The sequence below is a fragment of the Tubulanus polymorphus genome, chromosome 3 (genome assembly GCF_964204645.1).
Source record: "Tubulanus polymorphus chromosome 3, tnTubPoly1.2, whole genome shotgun sequence".
Lineage (NCBI taxonomy): Eukaryota > Metazoa > Nemertea > Palaeonemertea > Tubulaniformes > Tubulanidae > Tubulanus > Tubulanus polymorphus.
Window position 1 is genome coordinate 8,027,555 of NC_134027.1, and position 25,494 is coordinate 8,053,048.

At 38.7% G+C, this 25,494-nt stretch overlaps 1 protein-coding gene across 11 annotated transcripts in view; it reads left to right on the forward strand.

Moving 5' to 3' along the window:
* Positions 1 to 25,494, forward strand: part of LOC141902445 (general transcription factor 3C polypeptide 1-like) — a 61,670-nt gene that overhangs the window by 1,912 nt on the left and 34,264 nt on the right. For 8 of the 11 annotated variants that reach the window (XM_074790165.1, XM_074790168.1, XM_074790167.1 and 5 more), the window contains 34 exons: positions 54 to 178; positions 266 to 3,587; positions 3,724 to 3,935; positions 4,419 to 4,573; positions 4,651 to 4,776; positions 4,872 to 4,998; positions 5,200 to 5,382; positions 5,591 to 5,709; positions 5,841 to 5,944; positions 6,062 to 6,275; positions 6,605 to 6,705; positions 6,865 to 6,943; positions 7,060 to 7,172; positions 7,382 to 7,476; positions 7,564 to 7,707; positions 7,800 to 8,069; positions 8,275 to 8,427; positions 8,514 to 8,583; positions 8,859 to 8,947; positions 9,039 to 9,230; positions 9,335 to 9,512; positions 9,741 to 9,912; positions 9,995 to 10,056; positions 10,153 to 10,389; positions 10,487 to 10,569; positions 10,673 to 10,771; positions 10,906 to 11,019; positions 11,140 to 11,246; positions 11,327 to 11,492; positions 12,862 to 12,987; positions 13,072 to 13,142; positions 13,305 to 13,485; positions 13,574 to 14,278; positions 14,400 to 14,456. In XM_074790165.1, coding sequence (XP_074646266.1) covers positions 3,536 to 3,587; positions 3,724 to 3,935; positions 4,419 to 4,573; positions 4,651 to 4,776; positions 4,872 to 4,998; positions 5,200 to 5,382; positions 5,591 to 5,709; positions 5,841 to 5,944; positions 6,062 to 6,275; positions 6,605 to 6,705; positions 6,865 to 6,943; positions 7,060 to 7,172; positions 7,382 to 7,476; positions 7,564 to 7,707; positions 7,800 to 8,069; positions 8,275 to 8,427; positions 8,514 to 8,583; positions 8,859 to 8,947; positions 9,039 to 9,230; positions 9,335 to 9,512; positions 9,741 to 9,912; positions 9,995 to 10,056; positions 10,153 to 10,389; positions 10,487 to 10,569; positions 10,673 to 10,771; positions 10,906 to 11,019; positions 11,140 to 11,246; positions 11,327 to 11,492; positions 12,862 to 12,987; positions 13,072 to 13,142; positions 13,305 to 13,485; positions 13,574 to 14,278; positions 14,400 to 14,456 — 4,956 coding nt within the window. In that variant the 5' untranslated portion in view covers positions 54 to 178; positions 266 to 3,535. The remainder of the gene's footprint in view (positions 1 to 53; positions 179 to 265; positions 3,588 to 3,723; positions 3,936 to 4,418; positions 4,574 to 4,650; positions 4,777 to 4,871; positions 4,999 to 5,199; positions 5,383 to 5,590; positions 5,710 to 5,840; positions 5,945 to 6,061; positions 6,276 to 6,604; positions 6,706 to 6,864; positions 6,944 to 7,059; positions 7,173 to 7,381; positions 7,477 to 7,563; positions 7,708 to 7,799; positions 8,070 to 8,274; positions 8,428 to 8,513; positions 8,584 to 8,858; positions 8,948 to 9,038; positions 9,231 to 9,334; positions 9,513 to 9,740; positions 9,913 to 9,994; positions 10,057 to 10,152; positions 10,390 to 10,486; positions 10,570 to 10,672; positions 10,772 to 10,905; positions 11,020 to 11,139; positions 11,247 to 11,326; positions 11,493 to 12,861; positions 12,988 to 13,071; positions 13,143 to 13,304; positions 13,486 to 13,573; positions 14,279 to 14,399; positions 14,457 to 25,494) is intronic. The other 3 variants (XM_074790171.1, XM_074790174.1, XM_074790176.1) reach the window with 3 other exon arrangements.

Here is a 25,494-nt window from a genome sequence, read left to right on the forward strand (position 1 = left end):
GCAGACTCACTCGTGATGCCTCTTTATTTTGATAATCAATTTTCTGTTTACAGAATAAAATCCACGCAGCACCAGAATTAACAGCTTAAAGGACCTGGTTGAATTTTTACCTCGAACATATTGCTAGATCCTCCTCACACGCAGCCTATCAATTCTGCAAACAAGTGAGACGAAAGCTGTGAGTTTTAATCTGAAACTGCTCTTATTCCATATCGAATTAAAAGTGATAAAGGCGTTCATGACTTTCATAGATTTACTTTTTCAGCAATGGGAAGTGGGAACCTATGAAGTAAAAACGCAGATCATCTGGAGGCATCTTACATTTTCGTGTAGTAGAATGGAGGACTCAAGTCTTAATAATGGTTGGTCATCAAATACAACTGGAGGAGGATCAATCATTTCGAATGTAGTATTTCACAAAATACGTCACCAAAAATTGGGTTTATTGTTGGTGAAGTGTACGCCATCTGTTAGGGACAGGGACCAATGCGCCATCTACTCTTCTTGGAGCTGTCAATCAATAATCAATTCAGAGATCTGCAATTTTATATGATTATTTTATGTTTTAAGACAAATGAATATTGTTCAATTTTACCGGCCGGTATGAGGAGGCCATAATTGTTGTTCTGTTCGTGATGGTTTCATAGACTCCCCCCCCCCCCCATTTGTCTCGCAAAGCTGTATCGTCATTTTTGCGAATAGAATAGAAAGTGAAGAGTAAGTGAAGAAATAACTAGAGCAACATACGCACAAAATAACAAAACCTCTCAACCTATGCACAAAATAACCTACTCTCTACTTTTCAATTAACTTGTTCTTCCCTCTATATTTTCTACTGCTCTAGTTATTTCTTCACACCAGACGGGGATCTCTAGTGAGATTCCAAAACATCGTCTCTTTCGATTTCTGATTATAATTCTAAAAATGTACGTATATACCCCCGGTATATATATTGGGTTTTATTCTTATTGAAACTGATAATTGAAATTGAAGATAAATTAATGATGTGCTTTCTGATATGGATCAAGGGCATGAGACGTTTTACGCCCTCCGTGTAACTGACCCCAGGGCCCGGTTCCACTTTTTGTTCTGGGTGAACTTGTGTGGTACAATATTGTAAATTGACTTATTTTGTACGATGTGCCAAGACATGTCCCACAATCAAAAACCAAAAATTCGAAATATCAATAAGTTTTTTGTTATGGGACTTGGCCTTGATTTTGTATGAACTGTTGTATGGTTTTATTCGAAATAATAAATATTCATTTTCTCCGTCGTTCTAGCTCTAGTGATTACAACAGACGCCAGCAGTTTCACAGGCTCTGGGTCACACATAAATTACATCCCACAGGTTCAGTTTCATAAAAATGATTTACTCAACAATTGGATTAGATAAACTGAATCGAGTAAAGCTTTATGAAACCGGGCACAGGTCCAGTTTCACAAAACAATTCAAATGTGTTTGACCGTAATTCATATTTTAAAATTTATAATGTTTTGTGAGACGGATCCAGGGGCCAGTTGCAGTGGCTTTAATCCAAAAGTCATTAATCTCACTTACTTGGCAAACTATGACAGTCTTAGACTGGTGTTAAACGTAAAGCCACGGCTGTGCAACTGATACCCCTGATATTAACTTCTCTATTTATTACTCGATTTGTGAAACTGCAAGCTTCTAAAACACCAATTTTTTAAACATTTTTATACACTTTTCGTTTTAACGCTACGTTTAAACCAGCTTTTCGAAACGAAAAGTTCATTTAACGTCTTTTTAGACGGTACGTATTTGCTTTAACGTCTTTTTGGTTTTAACGTGCGTTTTCTTTTTGACGCTACGTTCGAACCATCTTTTCCAAAGTGGCGTTAGAACGAATAAGATCACGCTAAAAAAAAATTGATTTTTACGTGGTTTTAAAACGAAAAACTAGTCTTAACGATACGTTTAAACGAAAAATGTGGTATTAGAAAGAAAAATTGGTGGAGATCAAGTGTCATCCCATTAATTCTTCTTAATGTGGCCCTAATCAGCCACCTCACGAACCCAAATCCTACCCAGAAGTGAAATCCAGCACAGAATTGATTAACACGATGTAAAATCGATTAACAGTCAACCGCGATACGCCACCCACATCGGTGCAGAACCATTTTGGCGTTATAGAGAGTATGGCGGTGTATCGGGGGTGACCGGAAGTCGAGCCTGGCACACGGGTACGGACAGAACTGTGCCCCATGCCACTCTTATGTCACTGTTTTCCTTTTTTGTTTCACCATGGACTTTAAAATGAGAGTCCATGAGTCGTTTTAGAGTCCATGATCATTTATGAACCCCTGTTAAACGTGAAGTTTTCGTTGACCGGCCCCCGCCGGCCCGGTGCCGGCGCACTTGCATGGGCGTACCCACGCTGGTAGTGCGGGTTTAAGGGTCTGATATTTCGTTTATAGCGATCGAATATCATAATTTTGATTATGTTACAACTCAAGGGAAAATGAAATTATTGTTGCTATTTCAGATTATTCACCTTGTGTCCATCCCGCTTTAAGGATGAATAAAGTTGATTTGATTTTAATTACTAATTACTGCCTAAACACATCTCAGTGCAATCCAGAAATTTCGTTCATATCCGTGATTTACGCCGCACCGCGTGCGTTGTAGCCATTTTCCCAATAATAAATAGGACACCAAATATTCACTTTTTAGGTCGAATCGCGACGTAAATCGCACGAAAATGGCTTCGTGAGGGTTATGTAAGTGATAGAAATTATGACTTTTGTGTTTTCAAGCGTAAAGGAAATAATGTCCCCTGACGGGATTCGAGGCGATCTACTCCAGCCCAAGCATTCATTCAAACGCGCTTGGCGCTCTATCCTCTTCTTCCTACACTTGGGGTTCGAGTCCTGGGCCTAATCGTCCTGCTCGCCCTCAATCTACTCAGTACTGCACCATGAGTCAAAATCTTGCCCTAATTTCAAACATAGACATCACAAAGTCAAGCACTATGTTGTTGACTTACCTCCTCAAGTTTAAACAATGTCAATATTTATTTAAGCTTTTAATAAATTAATGGCTTTTAGAGTCTATTTTTAAAGCCCAATTGAATCTCCTATTCCCACCCAATCCTAATCATCCAAGTCCAATTAACCATTTACCTAAAAGACAAGATTTATAAAGAAAGGGACTCAATCTACCGCTGAAAACTATTGTCTCAATGTAGACCCCGGAGTCTTTGAAATGCAACCAAAAGACTTTCTATAGTGAAGATCACGAACTCAATGAAAAAACGGACGCTTTCAAATTTGAATTTTTACTAAAGGGGAAATCTAAATTTTGGCGAGTGGCGATAACTAGGTATGGCCAGTCATCAAGAGTTGGCTGTGCATGTACTATTATAGTAATCTGCTGGTGCAGTTATATGGTACCGGTAATATTTTTTGTGACTACTATGTACATATACTGGATTTCATTGTTATGTAGGGCTAGCGGTTTTAACTAATATACCAGTACATTTTTTTCAGATGATTAATAAATTCGTTAATCATGGATTTTGTTGAACCATGTGTAGATGAAATTGCCTTAGAAGGCTTGGAGGGTAAGTAACATTTGAAAAGATCAATGTGCAGGCCTAGATGGTATATGGACCTGTGCTTTAACTTCTAAGTTAGGTTTGGCGTATTGTTTCACTGAATGAGGATATCATCGATTGATTAGAAATGTCTTTATTTCAGGAATAACGTTATCAGCGTTGTGGCAACGACTGGAGAGGAGATTACCGAAGTTTCCGTTGAGCATTGACGCGCAATCGAAATCATTTATCTGGGCGAATGTGGCCAAACATCCGGAACTAGAATTCTATGAACTGCCGGTGCCCAGGCCACCGTTAGTGATTTATGACCGATATGACTACTATGACGAAGAATCTGGATCTTACTATGAGCCGGTACGTAACTCTCTTACATGCGTATGGTTAGATAAGTAGATTCTAATAGGCTTCACAGGGGTGAATCCAAGGGCACACTGAATTGAAAAGCGCAAAGGCCTTTATACGTATACTGAAAGAGTGCAAGGTGTCCACCAAGAGCAAATGCGGAGCCAAAACAGTGGTGCATTCTAACGTAATATCCTGGCATTTTAGATTAGTGACTAAGTTAAGTGTATAGACCTAAGTTGTCTGCAGCTGACTGCTGTTCTTGTATATTGCAAGTGGAAAAATTGCCCTATAAAGAATTGCTGTTGTTTTCAAAAACTCATGAGACAATTATTGAGACTAGTAGAGTCTGGTACGCTTCACATTTATATCATCTTGAACACTTCATTACCTATAGCATATAAATTTAAGCATTCTGTCTGTATTCATTAAGAGAGAGAGATCCAATTTTCACGAGATAGTTGAGAATGATAATTTCTGCGCGCGTGATTTCAGACGGAAGCACCAGATGATATTTATCCGGTCAACATAATAAACGAAGATGGCGTCAGAGGCTCGTGTTCGACTTATCAAGCTCGCAAAAAAGTTACCAATCTGATTCGCGATTATCATGGTAACCTGCTGTGGATGTTACAAGAAGTGGAAGAGAGGTACATTTCTGTAAACCACAATTCTGCTGATGGTTGATTGATATAGATTGAATAATTGTGTTGTGATTATCATCTAGATGGGGCGAGTATTTGGTCGTAGTTGCTTCGCAAGAGCAAAGAAATTTGGCGTTGATGGGACCCGATGTGGATCCATTCTTGAAGTTGAAAGACATACAGTACTGTATCTTAGAACGAGTAGGGAGGTGAGTTCATGCTATTCAACTGTAATTATGATACTAGGGAGTTTACAACACATTAATGTGGTATGACACGCAGTTCTGTGCTTGCTTTTCTTTAGATCGCGCTGGAATGGCGAACTTGTTACCGGAATCGTCAGTTTAAACGTCTTCAAACAATCGTCAAAGACTCATTATTACTTCCGCAAAACATTGATTCAACACAACCTGATCAGAAAGCAAGTTCATGTGAGTCAAATTTAGAAATGGATATTCTTTTTTATCTGCTTTGTTATGAATATTCATTGATCTTTTCTCCTATGTTCCATAATAAAATGTGTCAGAAAAATATAACAGAAATATAAAGAAAAATACCCATATGTCAGAAAATTTCCTGGCTTCTGGTTTTGTTATTTTTCAGTTCGGTAATTTGCCTGTATGTATTTCTAGGTTCACGCGATTAAAAAACCAAATAGAGGCCAATTCCAGATGTCCCATGTGAAACTACTGCATTTGACTCGCTTTTTTACAACCAAAAAAGGTCGATACATGGAATCACTTGAAAAAGTTTGCAATTATCTCAATGGTAAAGATGATAAGATGGAATCTTGTGCTACTATCATTCATGACTGCGTAAGTTTATCAAATGTGATATTCAAATATAACCTTTTTGATCTGACTTAAACCAAATTTGTGATCAGATATATAACAAGAATGTTAAGAATGATTCTAAGGCATCACCCTTAGCAATTCAGCGAAATGAACTATGGAAATATTTGTAATGCTCTGATTAGTGAAATATAAGAAATCCTGTTCAATTGGTTTGCTCCATATTTTGTAGGATGTTGATGTTATGATGATGAAGCGTCTGTCAACTCATGCTATGAATTTTCTGAAAGTAGTATATATCCCGATATCGCAAGTTTATCCAGATGTACCGGATGACAAGAAATACACCAAGTAAGGTTCCACGACCATCCGTATTAGCTACATTGTGTAATGCATCAGTTTCATAAAAAGAAAGTGATTGTTTTGTTAATTTTGTTTTCTCTGTGCACGTTTAATTGACTCTCATTTTGATTTGGTTGCAGAGGTCAAAACGAACGAGTTGTCAAAATGCTCCGCTTGAATAAGATGATTAAGGAAGAAGATGAAGATGATGAGGATGAAGAGAGCGCAGTTAATGAAGATGAACGTATGAAATATGTTTTATGATTATCATTATCAACGCACAATTAATGGCAAATCGTATTAATAGTGGATGGTGTAACTCCTGGATAGTAGTAAAATGAAGACTAATTCATATTTGTAGAAATTGAAAAGATGGTCTGGAGAAGAGATTTACCATTGATGAATCAAGCGTACGATTTTGTGTGCAAACAGGGACCGAACGGAATCAACGGTCGACAACTCGCGTATGGAATGGGTCTGACGAGACTGGACGCCAGAAATATCATGAGAAACTTGGATAGGATGGGTGTCGCCTTCTGTATGATGGTTGAGCGTGGAAGACAGCGTGTCACTCGGTATGATACATACATTATTATTATATTATCTGTATGTCGTTCGGATGTTGGTTTCCCTAAACTAAACCCTTTTGGGTTATTCATTTAGCTACATTCATTTAACCTCACGAATTGATGGCTTATATTTGTTATTATCTTGTATCTGATTTTGACAATTTCGGTCGTTCAATACTTGTGTAACTTGGAAATCTGACCACTCCGTAATCTATTACCGATATATAACTTTTGCTTTATAATGCCAGTAAATCCAAAACATGAGCTGTCAAGCTTAGTTGCCTGGTTAACGCTGAAAAATATAAATTAAACAATTCGACTATGTTCATTTGCAGTATGGTTGCTGAAATTCATCGTCATAAATCAGATGCCGAGCAGAAATTTAACCGAGAAAAAGGACGTATTTTGGCGCTAACAGCCACACCTTCTGATAAAGGTAGATTAGCTACGAAATAAGACAATTTTGTGACTCATTCTTGTTTGTGCAACTGGCCCGTGGTTACCATAACTTGAAGTCATAATGATGGAAAGAAAAAGATGAAAGTTTCCACTATTCTTATAATAAATATAATTGATGACTAATCGATTTTTTCAGCAAAAATGCCTGCCCCGTCTCCTAGCAGCAGCCGTAAGAAATCAGTTCGAACTCCAGATGTGAAATGTGTCAAAACTGAGTAGGTCTTATGCAATTACACATATTGTAAACTATTCGTATATAGACTATCGAAACACACGTACCGTTAACTTGTATGGATTTGTTTTCAATTCTGTTTTTTCTTCTTTTCCACAGACAGCTGGATGAGCATTGTATCGTTATGCACGATATAACCATTGAAGATGAATCAAAACCACTAGAAATCGCTACTGAAGAGGAAGCATTTGCCAGCATTAGAAAAGATACAGGTGAACAAATGCACTGATTAGCTATAGTGCACTAATTAGTTTTGCCTAATTCATTAGAATTACTGGTCGTATGTTGTTGATGTAGGTGGGATTACTTAAATCGAAAGATTAGATGATTAGAATTTAAGAAAAGACGGTTGCCAATATTGTCCTGATACCAGTCTTTAGGATCCTTTAGCAAAACTTATGTTCGTTCTTATTTTATTTAGCAAATTTGACTCTTCGTTGGTTAAAACGAGCGAACATCATTATAGAAACAGTTCGTCGGGAGCAGGTCATCGATAATTTAACCCTGCTCAGAAATGTAAGTTTCCTTTCAATCGTTCATTCTGCAGCATGGTGTTATATGATGTATTATCTGCTTGACAAAATGCTTTTCATTTCATGATAGAAAATGATTGAGTTGGAGAAAGCAGAGGGTCTCGAGGGAATTTTCGATCGTAAGTCACTTGAACGTATCGTCAATCGACTGGCCAAGGAGGGACAGATTAAATCCATCAAAACGGTCATCAAGCACAACGGCATTGAAAGAAAGGTTTGGCATTACTTCCATCGCAGTCTCTCATACAAAAACCAGGAATGTGTTTACTGAGTTAATTAAGTTTTAATGCTCATGAATATTTATAGCTACAATTTCTGTGCGACAAAGACGTACCCGTGTCGGACCGACGAATTCAGTCGGTGATCGAACGATCGAAAATGAACATCATGGGATTGTCGTTCACGAAACAGTCATCGAGCTCGAACAAGAAGCCGCGAGTGCCTCGTGCGACGAGCGCCAATACAGCTCACATCAAACAAGAGATCGATACTTCAGGAGAATTCGGAACAGGGTCGTCAAGTCTGCGCAAACTGGTGACTTTGCAAAATACAAACATCAACTTGGAATATGATCATGTAAGTGATTATTGAGTTTTGATAATGATGTTACTTTAAATTCGTCCACTTACCACAGATCTCATGTGGCAATAAATTTCAGGCGAGGCATGCTGATCCGGTCTTCTGTATAAGTTTTTCATTGAACACTTTTAATTGAAATATTTCAAATCGTGGTTAATCTTTATAGACTGTTATTGAAAATATTTTTCTGTATTTTTCATAGACCTGTGGGCGTAAATATGGTCTACTGCCGAAAATGCGTCGTTTGGAAGTGTTTCATAAGCTGTTGTTTTATCTCGTACGAGACAATCGCAGTAGAAAGCCGGCACCGATCGCCGACTCTATACCCGCGGAAATTTGCCCTCTCGACGTTGAAGTTAGTATACACTAAACAGTATGAAGAACTTATAACTTGAAATTCATTTGATGAGAAATCATGACCATCACATCAATTATTTGTAGGGTGAACCTGAAGTGATGGTTGATGAAATGAACTGGAAAAGATACCTTAGCCATTTACCCAAACATCATGGTAAATAAACAACTGCCTTACATTAACTACTGGATGTCTTTTAATTCTCTTGTATCCCAGGGTTTTTGTCTTGTTTACAAAGGATGGTCATGTGCATTACTATCCACTCTGTTGCATGTGCTGCCCTGGTGTAATATTGTCCCTTCTATTGGGGAGGTAGCTGGATTAACAGCAGGGGCATTGTCTTGGATGGTTCAGGCCTTAAGCAATTACTCATTGTCAGCTATGCTTCATGCGTGTGTGCCTTCGTAATGGTTTTAATCTTTGTATTTCAGGGTATGATGAAGGCTGGTTTTATTTGAGTGATGTCATACTACAAATTCCACTAGTACTCTTCTGTCAGCTTATCAGTATCAACTACAAGGTAATTTAACGTTGATCATCGACTAAATTTACTCCAAGAATCTTGTTTCCTACCATAGAAAAGATGTTGATATTCGTTTCTCAATTTCCAGATAGAAGAACTGCCTGAATTGCTGAATGATCCTGTCAGGAAACTCTACCCACTGCAGTACCTGGCACCACCCTTGGTGCAGAAGATCCTGTTCAAGCGCAAATACATCTTTGCTTTGAATAATCTGTGCACAAATCTCTGCTATCTCGGTCTATTGTCGATGGGACCACAGCATGAGAAAGAAAAGGATAGGGTATGTGTGAATAAGTTTGTATTAACCTAAGATTTTTCACCTTTCCAGTTTTGAATTACACAGCATCAACATTGACAATAATTGTACTCATTTTCATATTTTAGTTGTTTGCATATATCCATACGCAAGCCACGTTGAGAGATACATCAATATCTGATCCCGGTTACCGTTATGTCTCCACTGAAATTGAATATGAACCAAAATATTACGTTTTCACAAACTACCAGGTCGTCGAACAGTATTGGCTCGACCTCGAGGTCATCGGTATGAACACTAAATTGGGTATGTATAATGTTAATGAATGCCCTTTCTCCATTATTTCTGATTTTGAATATTTTGTTGTGCAGAACACAGTTTTTAGAGAATATTCGAGAATACGATCACAATGTAATAAGTAATACTCCCTCGGCAAACAGAGGGCAGGAACACATTCATGAGGCCAGATCTAGATGAATGATGACTTGATAAAAACAAATAAAAGAACTCCTTGTATATTTTGTTTGGATTTAGGTTTAAGAAATGAAAGAGTAGAAGGTGAAGACTTCAACTACAAACAGGACATGTTTGCTAAACCAGACCTGTTGAAAATGTTGAGACCAAAAAGTAATGATGCGATTGATGATAATGGTTTTCTGCCGGGTGATGGGCTCGGAGCGGCTGGTATTGACTCATGCTTTTATGCGTAAGTATAACTAACTAATTCGATATGCATCAATTTAACAATAAAAAAAGAGACTTTTCTGGATTACAATTCTTTTATACAGACATCGTCGCGTCAACTGGACTTGGAGTAAATTAGATAAACCACAATCGGCCACATCTGATAGTAAGTTTATTTCTGATATTTTTGTGTACTTGTATTAAGTAGAAGTTTCGATATTGGATTAGCATTTGATTAATTGTCGCTATTCGATTATTTAAGCAAATAAGAGATTGGCAGGTTTGAAAAACACAGTCGAAATCATCATCAAAGACAGCGACGGAAACCCTGTCCGAGTTGAACAAGTTACGTTGTCCTCGGTCACAAACATTCACGGTCAAAAGGGCGGCAAAGGCCAGAAGAGGAAAGCAGTCAATGCACCCGCGCATGAAAAACCACCGAAAATCAAAAAGTCTATTGTGCCGCCAAAACCGAAGAAGCCACCAAGTAAATCCAAACGTGAGTAACATTTTTAACTACTGTTCAAAGAGGTGATAAGCATATAACCTTAATGGCATCAAGTTGAATACATTGATTATAATCCATTGTGTTATAGGTGTACATGATGATATTGATGAAAGTGCATTACGGGAAATGAGACGTACGAGATGTAACTGGACGCCTGAAGAGGATACAGTCGTAAGTTTGCCACTAGCTAACAACTGAAAATCACCGGTGTCTGGACAATGATTAATAGCTGTGTTGGATTTTGTTGTGTTAATTTCTGTGTATATATTTGTAGCTTTTGTTATGCCATGTGACAAACTCATTCTTGTACCAGAAAAAGGGAATGATGATAACCAGTCAACTGGTTAGAGATATTCTACACTACATGGTTCCTGTAAGTTTAACATATTTCGATCCAAGAAAAATTGCTAATTTCTTCCCCAGGTTTTTGCAAGGGTTATCTTTCAACAATTCATTTTGGTTGCTGGCTTATTGCATATAGCGGATCTCATATTTTTCTCTATTTAGACTGCCACTGATAAAACTGTTTTGGCTTGTCGCAGACGATTACTGTTCATGCTAAAGAACCCTGTCACTTACAACAATGTCTGTGTCTACCTGGGAGAGGCACTCGCTTGTCAGGTATTGATAGCAAAAATATAAACATGACCAGTTTACTGAGAAGATAGACAATAGACAAATTAAATTTAGCAAACAAATGTAGCAGTGTGCTCTATATTAGTTGTGTTTCTGTGTCTGTAGGAACTCGTTGAGAAATACAAAACAGGAAAGGAGTATTTCTTTTCGCAAGCGGATAAAAACGCTGACGTGTTCATGGCCGTTTTCAAGTGCCTCTACGATCGATTTGTGTAAGTTGCCACTTGATCCTTTGTTGACGAAGCAATCTGCGAAATAAAAAGGTTCGTTATTCGATGCTCTATAATTGCAGCATCAAAGGAGAAACGACTGGATATCACCTGCCGTTAACGCGGGAAGAATTGAAGGAGAAATTTAGTCTACACAGTTATCGAGAGCATTGCCAACAGAAATCAGTACACACCGATCCGAAAACAACTGATGACATATTGTACAGTAGTGTGCATAACCTGATTCATGTAAGACTAAAATTCACATGGTTCAGATTTTTAAAGTTACATGATAGAAGAATAATTCAGTGAAGATTAACCGACAGTTTTACAATTGAGAACAAGCTTAACTGTGGGGCCTATACAGTGCTTCATCTAGCCAAAAATGAAGGCCGAAAATAGCCGCCCTTGTGCCCTTCAGATGTGTCCCATGCTCGCCCTTGTGCCCTCATCACTTGCCGTAGGTCTGCCCTCCTGCCCTCGTCAGTCACGAGTACCGAGTCAGGTTTTCAAAATAAGCCGTCACATCCGACTGTTAGTAAGAATCCTGCGACGGCTATGAAATATCTCGTATGATATCAATGATAGTAGCTCATGTGATCAGTGGTTATATTCAAATGTACTGCAGTCAGTGTGCATCGTGGGAAAACGTGCCTCAGACGCGTGGCCTAGTTTTAGTTGCCAGGAAATTGGCTGACTTCCAAACTACTGCCAATCATTCTAGCGGCTGCCGTTGTAAAGCTGGTAGTGCATATTCGATGGATTGTTTCGTTTTGAACACATCTCGATGCTCTGGATCTTTTTATCCAGACTGTGAGACAAATTTTATATATACAAGGTGAAAAACTTTGTTCGGTGAACTCACAGAGAGACTTGCAGAGACAATAAGTTTGAGTAGCCTAATAGCAATAATGTGTTCTTAAGCTGGCTGCTTACCAATTATCAACAGTTACTTGCCAATCACTAACACTATCAATTTAAATCAATTAATTTGATATTTCTAAGATTAAAAAATATGCAATTTCATGTAGGCCTATACACTATTGCTGGCTTTTTTTCGCTGTATCATTTGCTTTTTGAGATTGCTTTTTTTCTGCCATTTTTGTCTGCTACTGGTTTTCCAAATAATTTTGAAAGCCCTGTCTATCATATTATCGATTAACTTTAGTTCATTGACAGGCATAGGTGTAAGGATGTACTGTGGTCAAGTCTGTCACACATGGCAAAATCAGAGATAAACATAGTTTCTAGTCCTCAATTGTAGTAGGGGGTACCTCGATTCTATGCAATAGGGAACATTGCAGGTTGCCCCTAAAACAGACGTGAGTGCGTTATTATGTGCCCTTGCTCCAATGGAATCACGCGCAAAATGCCCTTATTTGAAATCAGCACCCTGCCCTTTTTTAATGCTAGATGAAGCACTGGCTATAAGATTGATACTGGTCAAATTGACGTTCACTCTTAATTAGTGAAAATCATTGAATTCATACTACTATTATTGATGTATATCACCTGATGAAGCTTCTATTCATTAGAAGCGAAAGCTCGTGCGTCAAATAAATAGTTAACCTATACAGTACTACTCGTCTCGTTACTGATGTGTATATGTGTATTGTAGAGTACGCTATCATTGAATGACAAGATAGGTAGAGCACATGAATTGTACAAAATCTACAGCCAATACCCGGATAAACTGTTGGAAAGTGTTGTTAAAGTAATGGAAGCTGACAAGATCATAACTAGGGTATGTGTTAGTTTCTCGCAATCCTGAGAATTCATTATTGTGAGTTGCTCGTATGATCATGCATTGCTTATTTCTCATATTTAGATAAAACCCCGACTGCAAGCTCAAGCAAAGACATTTTCACGTTGTACCCAGGCATTTCAACTCACCCAAAGGTATGCGGTTAAGAATGTGACGTTCGGGTTTGGCTCATTGTAGTGATTATCGGTCTCATTCTTGACACATGGAAAATCATTCAGAAACACTACTTATAAAATTCATTTAGAGAAATGCTTATAAGGGAATGAACTTGATTTTAATATGTATCACTCCCACAGGTATCGTTACGCGTTTTTGTACCTGACGAAATTTCCTCGAGATTTGTTCGACGATGCGTACACAACAATACAACTATTGCATGGCAACCTGAAAGATCATCAGGGCGAACAGATGAATATAACGCACAAAGATGTCGGCGGAATAACGGCAGCGCTGGTATCACTGCAAACCAATCGAAAAGTGAGTAGAAACCGGTTCAATCATTTTAATGTAATTCAGTAGTTACATCTGTACATTTGTGAATTTACTGACTGTCTTTTGTCTTAAGTTGTTGTTCGAGACGACCATCCCGGAGCAAATCATCCTCGTCGATCAAGTGAAGAAGTCCGATGAAGACGAAAAGTCGATCGATAAGCAAATCGAAGACGACGAATCGGAGGAAGAAAAGGAGGAAGATGAAATGATGAAAGCAAGCGCCCAACAGCAGAAAGATCTCGACGGTACGTCGACTGAGGAGTACACCGCGTCTAACATCACCGAAGAGCTGTCGGTGATACATCCGATGCCGGAGGGCGTCTCCTCGACCTCCGCAGACAAAATGCAGCCGGATATCAATCTGGACGATTATTGTTCGTACCAAGCGTCGCGAGTTTTGCTGTCGTTAGCCAAGTTTAAACTCGGCATTAAAATGCGTAATTTGAGCCCGTATGACAAAATCGTCGTCAACCCGTGCAACATTAAAGTCAGCCTGAAAAATTCCCCGAAAGCCGAAGAGTTCGCCGCCGACTTAGATCTGACACATTTGTTCAGTTTCCCGGTGAAGGAACAGTCGTTGTTGCCGAGTAAAGAGTTGGGGCACTTGGTTCTAGCGCCGATTCGACAGGTGATTCCGATGCAACTCGACGAAGACGAGGTCTGGAATGAATACGCCGATGAGTTCGAGTTGAACGAGGACCAGGCTGAATTGGTGAAAGAGATCTACGCGTATATCCTGGCTGCAAAATGGCTTGGCTGTAAAAAGTCGGACCTGCGGGTAAATATGTCGTATTCGGTACTACTGTCGCGTCAACTCGTGAAACTGAGTGTGGATTGATTCGTAGGCTAGGATTCTCATCTTTGTGTCAACTGAAATCTTAATTATCTATCAATTGCAGATGAAATGGGGTGCGACATGTGTGAATTATATCGAGATACTTGCCACGTACGGAATGGTGAGTAGAATTGTTCCTCTAAATAGTGATGTCTGCTCTGAATAATCCCCGCGGTTTATGGGTTAGTTTATAGCAGGCTGTAGTAGTAGAAACTGAGGTATTCGCAATTGGAAAGGCGTTCGACTCTATGCCTTACCGGGGTATATTACAGAACATTTCTTAATGATTGAAATGAGTGGACTCATCTTGAAACTTATTCGTAAATGAAACTTAGATGTGAATATATACCAAATGTTGGTGTATTGGTGAGGAACTTGAGTTGTCATTCAACTAGAGTTTTATCACCTTCAAACGATCTTTTAAATGCCAATAATCACTATCTAAAGTATGTGGAACGTTGGGAGATTTGCATATCGCGTACGTTGCCTAATCAATATCTTTTCAATCGTTCACCCATTTACGGCTACTTACTTTGTGTAACTTGTCAGTAGTGATTGATACACCTGTCGGCGAGCTTCCTACCTACGGATCAATCAACTAGAATACCTAGATGGGATTAACGCTGATGACTTTTTGATGACCGGTCGGACGTTTATTGTAGTCGTGTCATAGCAACATCCACTGCGGGCGTCAATCAAACGTGAAAAGAATTCGAAGGCGAGAATCGAGGATAAACGAAATAACAGACGGTAATTTATTGGCGTGACTTTTGTTCTGGTCAGTTACAACAGCCATGATATCGGCAACAACATTATCACATCAAAAAGTTAGATGCTTAGAAAAGCATAGGTTGCATTTATCGCCGGCTTGTTTATAGCTATGACTGTACCGATGTCATTTATTCTCCTTCGTGTTTGACTTCAGCGAAAATACATTAGCGACAAAAATGACTGCCCTAAGTATTGACGCTCGAATTTGCGTTGGAAATTTTTTACTGGTTGTACCATGAATCCAATTGATTGCAGTGATTGAAATTTCATTATTACTATCATTATCATTGTTATCCATGGTAAGACATGTAATTATATTCGTAGTATGAGATTATCCCAGGAGACGGGCGAAACCAAGTTGCGTGTCACAAGACAATTACTGATAAAGCTGGGAGACGGTTATGCATGCCTTGGGTGCGCATGTAATTATTAACACATAGGCCAATGAGAGAGAATACGATGTAATATATTGAAATTCATTGAATTTCACAGTTAGTATTGACCAGCATGCTATTTCATTCGTGTTAATACGTTTTGATATAGGCCTATTGATGTGTAAAATCATAGATATATTATCTTGGCTGCAGAGATTTCAGTAGATTTCAGTAAAGGATTTTGAAATCGATGGCGTATTTTCCTCGTATATGGTGGCATTATTCTAGTGACCCCCTTATAGGAAGGTGTTAAAAGGAATTTTTTAAGGAATGGAAGCCGACTTGACTACCACTACTATTTGAGAGTAGTTACTATTCTTTTCACAGAGCTCGATTACTACCAAAGTTATCATAAATGCTCTCAAAATCTGAATAATTTCTAGTACGTTTTTAATTATACTACTATTTTCGATGTCAAATTGTTGTGAAAACTACTACGATGGTAGATACCAAGGTCTGTGGATTTGGGAGATGAGCTTTAAGAATGATTGATGTGTCGTCGATCTCGATCAAGATTTTGTCGCGCATTATCCGCCGGGCTGGCGACACTGGTCTCACCACCGGCAAACTATTTTATCCTTTCGCGTGACATATTTACGCTAGACGTGATCGAATAACAACGAGAATTTGGCCTCGTGGCACAAACCCAGAAGGAAACGACGTCTATCTCTTTAAGATCGGATCTGGCAGCATTTATTGCCAATAATGGACCCGTATTAGGTCTGAATGGGCGGCTGGTGACAAATTATAACCGTATTAATGGATATTTGTTGCCGTGGTTTTATTTTTATCACCGTTTTATGATAATAGATGGTTGAATTTAATTATTGGTTCATGTGTTGTTAATGTCGGTGGCTATGTGTGAACAATGTGAATTATTTCGCGCGAGCCAATTTTCTGTATATTTCTCAGAATGTAAAACTGATACGTACAATGACCTTCTGTTTGATTAGATGTAGTATCATCTTTCACTTGCGTCTCCTACATTCACTCTATTTGTATTGACTGACTGACTTTTTGTCTTGGTATATTTGGTACTGAAAAAAATGGGACAAAGGCCCTACATTTATATGTTATACTGGCAAGAAATCTCGCATTGTTGAAAAGACCAAAATTAATTAGATATATCAACGTTTTTTTCGATTGACATATTTTGTCAAAGTAACTACCATAGTAATGATCATAAATCATGATCAAACACGTGTTTTTGACCCAGGCCATATTTAGCCATGGCTTGGCAAAAAATGCCAGGCGCGTGCCAAATCTTAGCACAGGTCAAATTATTCCAACTTTGACTCTAGTCAGCTCCGAGCCAGTTTGGTGTGGGCCAAATCGTGTACATATGGTCACGGCTATAGTCATTCTGTATGCTTTAGACTTATGGATAATTGACTTGCTGTCTCAGGCTGACCTTCAAATTGGGAAGGTGATAATCATCACCCTCCAGTTTGGATTTGTATTCCAATTGGCCGCTAGTTGACCCCCTGTTTTTTTCGAGTAACAAGGTGATGATTTTTCAGGCTTCATAAACACGGAAATGATGTGATTAGTGTTGATTTGATGAGGTGACATTGTCTCATTATCCGGCTACAATCATTGTGTTGCTTGTAACGCACTCATGTCAGTGACGGAGGTTTACCCAGTACAGTGGTGGCCAGGGAAAACATTACTATATCTGATAAGATATCATTGAGTCCTCGTTGATGGCAAGGTTTTATCTCAGGTGAACTGTGATTGCAGTAATTGTCAAGGCCGAGCTCCTGATGGTGCCCAAAAACCACAGCTTGAATAGCTTGACCCTTGACGTTTGAATAAAGAACAGACTCTAAAGCAATATCTTTTAGAGAATCCTGGTTTATTCGAACATCAAGGCTTCGAGCAACATCGCTTTAGATTCCATTTACAAACTGGTTGTGGTTTGAAATGATTACTCAAGAGATCGTAGTTTATGAGTGGCTAATTGATCTACTGTGTGATTTAAAGTCAACCATCAACCATTAAAATTCCGGAAAGCGACGATTAAACTTTGTCGAACACGGCAGCAATGACTCCCATTAACTTTGACTTCTCCGTCAAAGTTTGACTAGACCGGATTTTCACTGTCAATAGTCAATCTTTTGCGTTAAGGTCAGAAATGACTGCGGTACTGCACCTACTTCACAATCAAGACAAAATTGGCTGCCATATTACAAGTCCATAGAGCTCATTACATTAATAGATAGCAGAACTTATTGAGCACATATGTGATTATTAATAGATGGTCAAGGACATCGTAACAAAGATCGCCTTAGCGATCTGCCTAGTGAGTGCAGTCTAGTCAAGCTCACAAGCGACCGGTATTTTTAAGGTGCTATATTGATGATCAGGTTGTCGCGATATGAATGAAGGATTTGGTTGGCATTACCGTCTCGACGTCTGAAGTGTTTCATACTTTGACGGAAGATATGCTGCAATCCAATAGCGTTATATATCATACTTGTCGCCTCTTGTCGTCGGCGCAGAAGTAGATATCATTGTACGACCGAGGCGAATACAGGATTATCGAATATGGGTTCTATTCCGATCGGCATATTGGTCTCATCAAAGTAGTCGCGCGTAGACGGCGGAAGTTCTTAAGTCGACCATTTTCCGCCGTATGATTAGGAAGAAGCACCGAACGTGCTTAATGTAATAACGTCCTGAAAGACGCCGTGGATTTTTCTACATATCGACGAGTTGTTTGAGAGAATGAATGAAACAGCGTCGGTGCTACGTCCCTCGTTGAGCGCTATTCGACTATCGGTCAATCGAGCGATCTGAATAAGCCTCTCGGTTCGTCCTTGTCGAGTCTTTAAGCAGTTCACACTTTATCGACGTCGATTTACGACGATGATTTTTGACGGTTAATCCGCTCCTCGTCGATATAATTGAACTGTATATCATTCTGTTATCCTAATGATCGAAGTTAGCTACATTTGCGTTTTTTTTTTCTAAACTTTTCGGACAGCTCGCTCGTGTGTCTCCTCTGCGCATGGCGCATGATCGAAGCCCATCGAATCATGACTAGTCCAAGCCCGTGCGGAAGATATGATAGGTTTTACATCCCCCGATTCCGATCGAAGTTTTCAGACATAAACAATGATAATGAAACGCTTTGCTGTATGAGTTATGTAAGTTAAATAAGCCGTGGCAGACTGGAGGATGGATTACTCGAGAGATTATCTGCCGCGATAACGGCCGTAATAAAATGAAAACGTCGGACTAAATGAGCGGTCCGGATTTACTTTGTTTCAGAGAACAGTTCATAACCATAAACAAAGACGTAAGTTGCACAATGAGGATGATAAACTAGACGACCGCCGCGGTCGTTACGAATGTAAAATAGCGAATGAATCATTAATGTGGTTTTCTGAGCTGCAGGAAAAATATTTGATTTGCAGTCGGTGAGTTCGTGTATCATCGCGACAAATTGCGTCGAGCATGTACTCTATAAAGTGTCATGTACGTGGTATATATATCATTTAGTCATTATTTGATTTTTTGCTTGATTCCTGTTTATTGCGAAAGAACAGTAAAGAGTATCGCCCGAGGAAACAGAAGAATCTTGCCTGACTCAATAATTGTGACCCCTAGATGAAATCATTGTTGCGCGTCAGTGGAGGGTGTAGCCATTATGACCCCCTAGCTGGTTCATCGTCCGTAGATAAAGACAGAATCCGTGCATGGGCCGGTTACATATAGTCGATAGTCCCTAGGCGACGATATCAGTGGTGCATAGAAAGTGTATATCCCATCTATGAGAGGAGACCTGAATCGTTAAAAATCTGCTCGCTAATTCAGCAGGTTTTGATTCGTTATTCAAGCATGCGAATGTGTTGGGGGATTTTTCATTCCAAAATATAAGCTTATATCACCAGTGCATTTAATCGGCCATTGGATCGACTGGCGAAGTTTGTATTCTGTAAACGACGCATTTCTGCTTTTTTAATCGCAAGCCTTGAATACAGAAATGCATGTCCTGTGAGTGCTCACAATTTGTGGAAATGTCTCCTGCGAGAATAGATATTCGGATTGGTTCCTTCTCCACGGGACTCGCGGGAATCAAGATGCATAATTTAGGGCTCTTAACTCTCCATTCAAAACTTACTCCAGAACATGAGTGTGCGCAGATGCTGTGTTGATATTTAAAACTGGCTAGACCATCTGAACAACATTTGCATCTAATCAGTCTTCGACCAACAAGTCCTTGGAGGTTTGATGGTTTAGAAATAGCCCCAGTCCAGACATCCACAGCCCAGTTTTAGTCAGTATTTATCTACTTCAAAAAAAGAATTTTCTTCAGATAAATAGAGGTTATTTGTTTGTGGTTATTTCTTGTATAATGTGTGATTAAACTTTCTCATGAAACCAGGCTTCAGTCGTAGTGCATTGAATTGGAAACGCATCAATTGGTCCTACTGGAAATGAGATGGAATACGTTTCTCAAAAAATGTGTATTGAAGTATGATGAAATATGTAAGCATGATTTTGGTTACCTACTAATCCTAGTGATCTGGTATATTGCTAAGATATCAACTGGCAATGTTTATTACATTCATCCGTCGGTATCAATGAAAATGTGCGTTTTATAGCGATTGAAGCTGACAAATTACCTTATCTCGTCATGAGTTTATGAGCCATCTTCATCTGCCTGTTGTGTGTCTTTACTGCTCAACCGGCGAATATCATTTTTTCTTTGATTCATGAATGAGTTATGATGATGCGGCGGATTCTTCCCATAAATTGGAGGGTTGAGGTTATTCGAATCAGGCGATTTTTGCTGGAAGGCGCGCGACCTTCCGCGTGACTTTGCCATAAAGAATCACTTATCAGATCTGCAATTCTGACAGATTCTCGGCGGTCGTCGGGTATGTTTTTTACGCGTGGTCGAATAGCTGATTTCCTCCGTGTCTCGCGAAGATACAATGAAATACCTGGAACCGGTTCGACGCTCTCACCTGAAATACGAACGATTTAGGAAATTAAGCAGCCTGGGTAGGTCCGTGTATTAATTAGCAGACAGCTCTCAGAAAAAAGTCGGAGAGCAAATCTTTAGCCCCTTTTTTTACGCACTGATCATTAAAACCTCATAAAGAGACCTGTCTATTGATATGAATGCACAGTCGTCCGTGCTTTTATATCGCATCTTCCGCGCATCTGTATGAATGTAGTTCCGCGTTTATCCACTAGATGTCATTGTTTGAACTATGTTGGAGTAACAGGAAAGTTTTGCGAGTACTCCTCAGAGTCACTACTCAAGAGTGTCGTGCGAGCATCATTGCTTTTTATGTAAACCAGTCGACTTGTTGCGCATTTTGACGACAATGACATAATTGCTGCGACTTATCATCAGGATTTTAATCAGTTCGTTAAAAAAAAATACATCAATAAAGATTAAAATCAAAGGTTAGTACGGTTAGTATGAGTATTGAATGTCCTCTCTGCGATATTGTGTTTCCTTTTCTAAAGTCTTGATGTTCCAAAAAGATCCATTTAATGTTAGTCTTATGTTTAGCCCGGTAAGTCATTTTACTTTTTTATTAAGTCAAGGAAAATCATTTTAGATACCTTCAGGTAAATGTAAATCTATTGATTATCTCTTGATCAGAAGAATGTACCCGTATGCTAAAATATAATTGGATAGAAAAGATTTTCAAAAGCTTGTTAGAAATCAACGACTGGTAAAATTGGGAAACATATAGGAAAATGATTAAGACTGTTCGCTAACTAGATCGCGTAAAACAAGTAGGTAATGAAATCGGTGAGTGAAATCAAAATCGATGTTCAACCAATTGGAATTATTCCTAAAGACTTTTAATTGTATACGGCGACCATAAATTCGATCCGTTGTTAACGGAATGTGAAAATCATCGTTATAAATCATTTCATCATTGACAGCCGTACCGTTCGATTATTACTTAAGCTTGTGAACCTATCTAGTAGATAAATAGCTGATCCCATTTTAGGATCTTCAGGAGATGATACATTATCCGTTTAGCGCGTTTTAAATCCTTTGTCATTGATAAATAAGTTTGCGACATCACCGTCCCGTGAGGGTAGAGAGAGCTACAACGAATGAATAATGTAATTCGCTATATTTCGTACGTGCTTGCGTGAACGAATGCATGTAGATTTTTTACTCGCTCCTGTTTTTTTATGAGCCACTTGTTATTTTTGTTTCTCCGATGATGGAGGAAATTTATGGATAAACTCCGAAACTGTCAGATGATGAATGTTTTAATCATCAGCTGTAGGTTTTTACTTGTTAAGCTTGAAAACCTTGATACCTTCTCCTAAACAGCCAGGTCATTTTGTAAAATGCAATGCAATTTGAAGTCAGTTCATTTCTATAGATACCGGGTGTGTTATGGTAAAATCGATCATAATTTTTTTTGAAGTAATGTACAGGGTAGGCAGCCAATCGGGTCAACTTATAAGCTAAGCAGAACAATGTTTTAGCCTTAACTCTGGATTACTGAGATTAATATCATCAGTCAACTAGTCAAGTCACTATGATATTAGAAAAATTATGGACGATTTGATTATGCTCCCTGTTCAGTTACACTAGGCTACACTTGGGAAGGACTTGTCTTCGCAAATTCTGTCTTATGTAAAGAGTAAAACGTTGACACGCGGCAAACAAGCCTTATCCCTCGCGGATGATTCATGTTCTTCGATGATAGGAATTCGGTAATTTTTTGACAATTCATCTTATACGTACTAAATCATTACAAGCCGGCTATTGAATAATCAATGCTGCGATCAATAGGAATGTTGGATGAGAATAAGACCGCAAATTCGCTGACAGAAATCATTACAAAGACAGAACGGCTTTGTGACACCAGTGACATTACTTTATTTTGTTTATTTCATTTTGTTCGGCCAATCTTCAGAATTATTCTCCATGTCAAATGTATTGCGACTGCAGGAATCCTGGTGGAGCTCCTATTTACGCATCTACAGTTCCATACTGTAGCGCCAGTTGCATCCTCTGACCATTCCTAGCTTATTCTGCTCTGCTAGATCTTTTCTCGTTTTTCATGACCATGCAAATGGACAGAAAAGAAAATTATGAATGGTCGTTGCTGTAGGCAATAAATGACCAACAATTTGCCATTCATTCCAATTAGCTGCCATCTTCTGCCATCAACCCGAAAGGTTAATTCCCTTGACTTAGTTATATATGCGATTGTTCCGCAATCCAAAAAAAGTTCCTCCGTCCTTTCTCCAATCTAACTTGAAGAATCTTAGAAGGTAGAATTTCTCATACACTTAATTGAAAAGGATATCCAGTTTGCCGTAAAGGTTTTCTCTTTCATTGCAGCGATTGGCGTATTGTAAGCGCTACAGATTGGCCAGACGCGATGCAGCACCTTGCCATCATTTCAAACTTCTTTCAACTCATCAATATTTTCAAACCTTCCGCACTGTGGAGAAATAATTCATAACAAGTTCTCCGTTTTCTCTTTGGGACATCGGAGCATCTCGATATTCAATTCATCAGTCATCTTGGAGAACCTTGCGGCTGATCATTTCAGCGCGTAATTTGTTTTTTCCATTGCGAAATTCGGTTTGTTGTCGATTATATGAACGTTATTCTCGTTATCGACGACCTGGCTGCCGTGGCGCCACTCATCGATTCGAGTCCTGAAAGAAAATCGAATTTTTCTGCGGCGGAGATTAATTTTCGCTGCAAAATTACGTGCTTTACCACTTTGATGATGAGAAATTGATGCGAAGACGCTATGAGTTTATCCAGGTGATTATCGTAATAATTCCCTTTGAACTCAATGTCGAATACAACTTAAAAGAGTTCAGGAGTGAGTTTGACAATTTCACCGTCAAATGCAAATAATCATTAAACGTATGTTTTTTACATCAATTTTTATGCATGAATAGTTCACTCGCCCTCGGTTCTTTTAGATAGACAGGGTGGTTGCTAACTTGAAAAACGTGAAAAACTCCAAGAATAAAAAAAAATCGGGGAATCTGACAAATTATACCAAAAACCTGAAAAACTAAAAAAATCCGGATAATGCTATCGACCACACGTTTCTTCATAAACATGAATTGTAACATTTTAAGCCTCGAAATTTCTCTGATTCACTCGAGAATTTTGTATATTTGCGCGGAAAAATCAGGAAGAACTGGGGTGGAGGGGATTTGTAAATGTGGCCATCCTCGATCATAAGTTGTTTATCTGCTCACTTGAATTCGATGATACAGGGTTCGACTGAAATGTACCTCGAAACAACGATTTTTTCCTTAGGGACGAAACAAGCCACATTCGACATGTGCGGTATTATCTAATACCGAATCGTCTCGTCATATCATCATATTTTATCATCGGTACGTCAGATGTCATTTGGAACTGCGCGGCCGGAAATCGGAGTTCATTTACTGCAAAAGACAACGTGTAACTTCATTATTCTGAGAAAAGAGAATTAGATCACTTTTAGCTTCTCACTAAACGTGCCATTAGTGATTTAATCTTCCAACTGAATACAGGTCTCATTTTACCAATTCTCTTACTCTTGAATCCAACAGCTTCGTTCTATCTGTAAAGGCCCACTATAAGTAAATCGTTTAATAGATCATGGGCATACAACCACTATAATGCATGTACACTGTATCCTGGAGTACTTCAAGACCACATCTACACCGCAGTGTATCATTGGTTACTAATATTTCACTCTATTTTACAGGTGCTGCCATCTTTCAATAGAGCAAAAAATCCATCTTTCAATAAAACTAATTACTTTAAATCAATGCACCCTGATGCGGTGTATTACCAAAGTCAGCAATAAACCATTTTACAGTTGCTAGCCGCCATTTTGTTAGGGTACTTTTGTCCCGTATTGTTGGGTCTTTTTTTTCTCTTTTTTAAAAACTATCCGTGATGTGTATTGTATCATATTTCATCTGTCCATGGATGGATTTTGACAACTTCAGCAACATTCAAACCGCGTGAATCTCTAGTTTTCAGTTATGTTAAAATCATTTCTCAAATTTACAACAATGCGACATGAGAGCGATATAAAAATCGGTGGTCAGTTTTTGCCGTGCGCATTGGTTTTAATTGTTGGTACGAGTATCAGGTTTAAATATCACGTCGTTTATGCAATATAATAGATCGGAGACATTAGAGATGTTGGGGTTTAAGGGATTTTTCTGACCAGTTTTAGCAGCGAGACTGAGCGGCATTTTGATCACGCATTCGAAGTTGCGCGCGGGAAGAGAATATATGGGCCTATATTGAGATGGAAGAAGAAAAGAAATATAGCACTCAAAATCGAGTATGATGACCATTTAAATCAGTAGTCTATCAATAAATTTACATAAAAATCTTCTGAAATTAGATGGATGGAGAAATGGTCAAAAAGCTGGACAAATGGGGTGGGGCAAATATTCAGCTACTTTCTATGAATACTTTCTATTAAGTACACTCAAGATTGATTAGATTGGGAAGAAAATATAGGAAAACGTTTTCTTGTTTTGGTGGTGAAATATCAAGTATCAAGTTCGAATGTCAGACGCAGGTGATAAAAAGTAAAAAGTGACATCTACCATCACAAAAACGCAAGAAGTGTGTGGATTGCATTTACAACAAAAGAGTGATATTTTGGGTTTTCTTGGGTGCATGTACGTAAGCCTCTGCCTGCTGTAAAAGCGACTACCAATACAGCCATTACGAACTAGCGCCGGAGAACGGAATACAGTATTAATGCCGTAATATTTAAACCTGATACTCGTACCAACAATTAAAACCATTTTCCGTAGAGACAAGTGTAGTGAAAATGAAGAAATAACACCCATATACTGAAATACACGCAAAGAAAACAGCGCCGAATCTCGGAATGACAATACACGCGCTGCAGTTAAAGTGCCATAGGAAAAAAACTAGGCAAGATATCTTAAAATTTCAAAGTTCACCTA